The following is a 7352-nucleotide window of genomic DNA, read 5'->3' on the forward strand; positions in this document are numbered from 1 at the left end:
GATATCATCCTGAATCTAATGGCCAGACAGAAAGGAAAAACCAGGATGTTGAGCAGTTCTTGCGTTGTTTTGTGGCAGACAATCAAGAGGGGTGGTCTGAGTTTCTGCCACTTGCTGAATTTGCTCTGAACAATCATACATCTTCTTCTGCTGGTTGTTCGCCTTTTTTTTGTTGTTCTGGGAGACATCCGTCGTTTGGGTCGTTCTCCAAGTTGGGATCTGCCGTGCCTGAGGAGGAGAATTTTTCCGGTGATTTGGAGAGAGTTTGGACGGATGTGCGTGGTAATCTTCAGGAGGCCAACAGAAAATCTAAAGACTACTTTGATAGGAAACGACAGGAGGTTTTGTTCGCTGTTGGTGACATGGTTTGGTTGTCCTCTAGGAATCTGCGGTTGAGGATTCCTTCTAAGAAATTGGGTCCCAAGTTTGTAGGGCCCTTTAAGGTGCTTCAGGTTGTCAACCAATCTGCTGTTAGGTTGGAGGTTCCTACCTCCTGGAGAATTAATCCGGTATTTCATGTCTCTCTGTTAAAAAAAGCTGTTGTGTCGGATGGTGACGCCTCTGCCTCTGTTCCTCCGGTGGTGGAGGACGGGGAATATGAAATTTCTCGCATCCTTAACTCTAGACGGTATAGAGGTAGTTTGCAGTATCTTGTGGCCTGGAAAGGTTTCGGACCCGAGGATAACTCTTGGGTGAGGTCAGATGATGTTTCCGCGTCCAGACTTATCAGAGCGTTTCACAGGAGATTTCCTGATAAGCCTGGTCCTAGGGGATCCGGAGGATCATCTTAGAAGGAGGGGTACTGTTAGAACCTTGCTCTTAGATTTTTTCCTTTGCTGGTCACATGACCTTGTTGGCCTATTTAATCCTGCTCCGCCCTTCTGGCTTTGCTGGACTTCATTGTATAACTACTTTCTAGCTAGCCTGTGCTCTGTATCTAACTGTTAGTTTGCTTGGTCTACGGACCTCTATGTTCTATATATTTTGTTTGTTCGTCTGTCTGCTACTATTTCTGTTAGGAGGTGTCCCATTTTCCTCCCAGTCCTTAGTACTTGTAGGGATTCCTTCCCCACATCTATAGGTCTCCGTACAGACTAGCTTAGGACTTTAGCAGGTCTGATCGCAGGATCAGGTTCCCTGTTACATCGTAGGGATTCAGCTGAGTTCTATCGTAGGGACAGATCTCCTCTCTTTCCTTAGCTCTGGTAGCAGAACATAACACCCCATTTCCGAGGGACAGTTCAACGGTGCTCCCACAGAAGTGCAGGCACGACAGAATCTGTCCCTGGCTGGAGTGGGGAGGGGAAAGTACACCCAGTGGTGTAGGAGCAGATAGGGGTGGGTTTCTGGGCATAGGTAGGAGCCCATTGGTTGCTAGTCACCTGGGCTCACACATAGAGGGAAGTATATAAGGTGGGCACCATCTTAGAACAGGGGTTCTGTTCAGTGAGTTCAGTCAGAGGAGAGGAGTGAGAGAAGGAGTTCAGCCAGAGAGGGCTGACAGGGAGCTGTGGCTCAGTCTGGGCCCAGCTCCACGAGGCAGGCCTAGGGTGAAGGCCGGAGCCAGAGAGAACGGAAATAGAAAGGAACAGAACGGAAAGAAAAAAAGGAACTTTAAGATCGGCCCAGAGACACGAGAGAAGAAGGAACCCCATAGGCCCAGGAGATTAGGGGTGACGGGTTGGCAGAACAGGGTACCGGAACCCAAATTGGTGGAGGCAATAAATTCCTCAGCCAAAGACCGGAGGTTGTGACCACAACTTGGTGCGCCCCCTCACTACATCCACCAGGAAAGCATACCGCATAGGGTCAGGGAAACCGGAGATAGGTTTCGCCAAGAGAAGGCCCGAGTAAGCTGGACAAAGGTGGGTCACTGGTGGGGACGGCCAGAGAAAGGAAGAGAAGGGAGCCCTGTGCCACGCTCTGGAATTGCCTGGGAGTTGGTCGAGCCCCTTGCCTGGTGGACGCAGCACGGCTTGGGCAGTCACCGCCGGTACCGAGGTGACTAGGACCAGTAAAGAACTGTGAGTAAAGCATTGGAAACTGCAACCACACGTCTCCGTGTTTCATCGCCACACCAGCACCATCAGTACTGGGACGCTAACACCATCACTCTCATCATCCACACTAGCTGCCCTGAGGCAATACTTCTCCCGTGGGGAGTTATCCCATACTTGGCTGCGCATACAGCATCAGCCTCAGCGGTCTGCAGCGCAGCGGCGGTCCCCACTGACCGCAATCCACGGGTGGCGTAGTCGGACACTTGTTATTACACTAAGACTGCCACTGAATTGACCACCCTGGGCACGGACCGGGTCATCTCCACGAGGACTACAACCCCCAGCGATCCGGCTCCGGGTATTCCCTGCACAACACAGGCCCAGGGGGCGCGTCACACTCACCTAGTAATACTGCCCAGATGTCATCCATGCACAACTGTCCTCTTGCCTTCAGTGTATGTTTCCCAATAAAACCACAACATGCACAAGGTATTAGTGCAAAACTTTACAATAAATATATTTAAGGGGTTGTCTAGCCATATATAGAACTAGAGAGGGCGTGTAACATGCTGAATCCTGGCAGTGTGTAATATACACACTGTTAGGATTTTGCTATATTTCACACTACATCATCATGTGACTGCTCATTGACGATTTGTATGCTTGTGATCACGTGCCGACCATCTATTGGGAAATATGGCCTTTTTCAGTGATGTGTTACAGTACAGTAATAATTTGCACTGACAAAAACATTACATTACTTTTCAAAGGCAGGTCATTTTTTTGCGCATTCTTTGTTTTCCTAGTCTTTCTGGAAGGCACAACCGGTGCTGTGTCACAAGGATTGGTGTTCTCATAATCATCATCGTCGTCATCATTATCTTTAGTTGAAGTGAAGACTGAAGATAAAGACAAAGGTAATATGTAGTCAATGTTATTTATTGTGTGAAGTATACTTAAAGGGTTTTTCTCAACATAATAAATGTTTAAAATTGAGAATGGAATGGAAGAATTTTAAATTTTGTTGTTTACTAGCTGTCAAGATTATCGGCCACCTCCACAGCCTATCAGAGGTGGCCGGTCTCCTAGGCAAGGAGCGCAGTGTTTCAAAGCCCTTTCCTATAGAGCTTGCAAGCGTTGCTCTGAGGCCACATTCACACATTCAGTATTTGGTCAGTATTTTACATCAGTATTTATAAGCCAAAACCAGGAGTGGAACAATCAGTATAATAGAAACACGTCACCACTTCTGTATTTATCACCCACTCCTGGTTTTAGCTTACAGATACTGATGGAAAATACTGACCGAATACTGAATGTGTGAACAAGGTCTGAAGCTGGATCTGCATTTCTCTGATGCTGGAGAGGCAAAGCTGCTTCTGCGTGCAACATCAGAGAGTGGATAGTTTGGAACAACATCTCAAAATATAGAATACATTTTTTTCTGCTTTGGGCAATCCTTTTTCTTTTAGAAACTTATGTGGAAACCCAAAAGCAAATGTGTAGCCCAAACAGGGGTCATAAAGCATTATACAGTTCTCATTGTATTCAACAAACTGAAGTAATCCATAGAAATCCTGAATGGTGAGGGAATCTTCTCGCAGTCATTCTTACTAACGAATGATGGATTTTAAATGGGTTTTTCTAAACCAAACAAATTTTTAAAATGGCATAATTTTGAGATAATTATATAGAACTTTTTAGCTATCCGTAAGTAATGGCATTTCAGAGCGTGTTTAGGATGTGATCATAGTGTAATCCGATTCTCTTCGATGAGGAGAAGATGGGGAAAAAAAAGTTTCCATCTTCTCTATTGTGTCAGTCTGTGGAAATTGGATGTCATCTGAGTGCAGTCCGATGTTTCCCACACACTCATTGACTTGCATGGCCAAGTGTGATCTAATTATTGGATCAGACTCAGGCTTGGAGTGATTTTTTCCTCAAACCGGCACGGTCCAAGGAAAAAATCTGCGGCTCCATAGAATAACATTGGTCCAAGTGCTATCCGAAGTTCTATTCGATTGGAATAAAAATACGATCATCTGCACCTGCCCTAGATATGTACTAGCATCAAAATCTGCAAGTTCTTCTAAGGCTTACCATATGGTGTGCTGTTGGGTCAGACTTTAGTCTATAGCTGAAGGTAAGTGGTGATCCAAATTTAATATCCAAACTTTCTAGTTGAACATCACTTTGTAAAACCATAGAGTTGTTTCTTCCCTGGAATTTGTACCCATCTAGCAATATGGGCATAAATTAGGTGGTTTACTGATGCTGTATTATGATACATGGGTCACAATTCAATTAATTGTGAAAGTATTTATTGAGGTAGAGGTCAGTGCTCTATGCGGTGGAGTCCAATTCCTCCACATCAATGATACTTCACTTTACACTTCTCCGGCTGATATTTGGGTGCACAACAATACATTTGAGGTTCCTTCTCGTTGCAAATAATTATATTTCAATGTTTTTTAACTGTTTTTTTCCTGTTCTCTGGAGCAAAACATTGTTGTGCTGACATCTATAGTCTTTACCAAGAGGTGGCTGAGCATCATTACATTAGGATAGGGTTTTATGAGTCACCCTGCCTTGTCTTGCTTGATAAACCACTCATAAAGTGTTCTTCCTGTCCTGAAGCAACGGGGCAAAGTGTAACCTCTGCGGTAGGGCCGAAATAGATGTTCCCAAAGGACAGCCTAAAATAGCAAAACTAACATTTACCATAAGACATGCTCCATTTCAGTTTCAATTCACTCTGTGAACTTTAGAAAATAAAAAAAATATATAGGTCTTATGTCAGTGCTTGGATATGTGAGGTTAAAGATAGTTCAACAGAGAGAGAACTTATCTGCTTATGCCTCTATGACCTTATCTTCTGGCCTGTGGTTGATGGTGCGCCCGGCAGTGTGGCCAGAGGTGGACATAGACATCTTGGGGCCATTGTGCAATATAGTGCATGGGTCTTTTGTTATCCAGCATCTCATCATATAGCACCACCCTATGTCTTACTTACAATTGACAAATAGCCATAAAGATTAATTAGTGCAGGTCAACCCTTGAGTGTGGCCCCATCTTCTGGCCATGTGTCCTCGTTGCTCATTTGTAGTTGGAGAGATTTGGTGATGTAAATGTGGCACCCTACTATTACAGGTACCACGGGACCCAAAAGGGTGCATGGACGGACTTCTCCACAAGAGGCCCTCATTACATAACAGACACCTCCACCCTTCCACCTCATACCACCAGAGAGAGCCTGTTAGTGATATATATATACTGGAGGGTGGAGTTAGGTAGGGAGAGAGTGTGCTGGGACTTCAGATCAGTGAAGAAGCAGCATGCGAGCTGCTGTGCTGAGTGCCAGCCATGGCCTAAAGCACGTGCTGAAGCCTTGGGGCCTAGAGCGGGGCCGGAAGCAAGGAGAAGAGTGAGAGGAGTCATGGGGGCAGAGGAGCATCTTAGGCTCACCCCAGAACACAAGCCGGACACCGGGTCCGCACCTACATGGTCCTCTATGCCCAGTAGGGACAACCGGTATACAAGGAGAATTCTAGACCCCTGGTCGACCTGAAGCTACAATCATCTAAAGAACTAGGAACCACAAAGGCCCCAGCGTCCAGGGATAGTGGTAGCCAGAAAAAAGTTCTTACCACCAAGCATGCAGGTGAGGAGAGTGAAAGAGTACAGAAGCTAGGCCTAGTTCCAGGCTGGCCAGAAGCTTTAGAAAAGGAAGAAACAGATCAGGAGACCTTAAACCCGCTCACTGGGGAGAGTCCAGATGTGCACCCTTCCTATCAAGTACCCTGGACCGTACCTGCCGTCTACACCAGTAAAGGTACTGAAGCAAACCCCCTGTGTGCGTGTCTGTTACTCTCCCCTGGCCCGGCTGGGCCACCTCTCACCTGCATCCCTTTCATCTACCCTGCCCCGGGGACCCGCTCCACCTGTGGGGAGCAGAAACATCCCAGCTGCCATCCCATCACCCCCGGAGGTCTGCAGCAGCGCTGGTACCCATTACCAGAAACCACAGGTGGCATCACGAGACAAAACTGTTAACAAACCCCCTTTTAAAGAGTGACCCCAGGGTACGGGCCAGGGAGCCGACTGCCGTGACATCCGACAGAAGGTAGCGGCCCGGGTACCGAGTCTCCCCCATATCACCCTGGGCGAGTCATCTCTTCCTGGCGTCACGAACAGGATTTCGTGCCCGTTGCCACCGGGTACTGTGTGCCGTATTTGAACTGTGTTTGAACTGTGGTGAATATCGCCGCCATTACCGCGTCGCCGCACGGGAAGAAGAGGGGCGTAACCGCGGGAACCGGAGAGGCGTGACCGTTGGTAGCGCGCGAAGCTCAAGCCCCGCATCGCGCTCTGACGCAGCACCAGGAAGCATCAGGTCCTGGAAGGAGACCGTGATCTGCGGAGCTGCGGCCTACCTGATAAAAGTAAAGAAGGTAGGCTACGGTTTACTAGGGGGGCGCAACCATGGCCGACGACCAGCAAGACTCCGGAGCACCGGTTAACGCTCTCGATGCTCAACTCGCGCCCGGCACTGCTCAGGCCGGAGCGGCCGCCCCACCAGCAAGGGTCGTGACTTCAGTGATACCCATGGCCCTGCCGTATGTCCACAGGGTGGTGGAGGAGAGCTAACCCTCGCCACCTAGAGCTGATGACCCGGCTGGGCCAGCCTATTGTGGACAGGTGCTTCCCCGGAGGGAGCACCATTATTGAACTGCTGAAAAGTACTGTACATAGTTACCCGTAAGGGTACAAAAATTTGTTTTTGTGAGAACTAAAAAATACATGTGTGCATTTAGTTACCCGTGAGGGTATAAAGACTTGTAGGCTGAGGACTGTGAGCAGCCAAAAACTGTCCTTTGTAAATAGTTGCACTTATCACAGTGCCCTCTATTGGTTTTATATTAAAAGACCACTGAACAAAAACCCGTTTGGCGTGGCCGAAGACGTGGTCCAACACCTGGATCACTTATGCCCTGTAGCCACGCCCACGGCCTACGTTGAGGGTTTTCTGGCGGGTCCCTCATGCTATTCATGTTGCACCTTCACCAGTGAGATGGACACCTGGTTATGGGACTCACTGTAACTTTGATATGTGTTATTGTTATTGTAATTGTTGTTGTTACCTGTTTTACAGAAATGCTTCAGTCCAGGAGTACTGAGTTGTACTAGGGGGGAATGTGGCACCCTACTATTACAGGTACCACAGGACCCAAAAGGGTGCATGGACGGACTTCTCCACAACAGACCCACATTACATAACAGACACCTGCACCCTTCCACCTCATACCACCAGAGGGAGCCTGTTAGGGATATATATACTGGGGGGTGGAGTTA

The 7352-nt window shown here is 47.7% G+C and overlaps 1 protein-coding gene across 1 annotated transcript in view; it reads right to left on the minus strand.

Moving 5' to 3' along the window:
- Window positions 1-4731, minus strand: part of LOC141167328 (uncharacterized) — a 73675-nt gene extending 68944 nt beyond the window's left edge. The window contains exons 1-2 of the mRNA XM_073654750.1: window positions 4722-4731; window positions 2762-2899 (exon numbers count right to left, since the gene is read on the minus strand). Of these exons, the coding sequence (XP_073510851.1) occupies window positions 2762-2899; window positions 4722-4731 (148 nt within the window). The remainder of the gene's footprint in view (window positions 1-2761; window positions 2900-4721) is intronic.
- Window positions 4732-7352: the final 2621 nt, after the last annotated feature.

The sequence above is a fragment of the Phyllobates terribilis genome, unplaced genomic scaffold (genome assembly GCF_046119375.1).
Source record: "Phyllobates terribilis strain yellow unplaced genomic scaffold, ASM4611937v1 Scaffold_11__3_contigs__length_659146591, whole genome shotgun sequence".
Taxonomy (NCBI): domain Eukaryota; kingdom Metazoa; phylum Chordata; class Amphibia; order Anura; family Dendrobatidae; genus Phyllobates; species Phyllobates terribilis.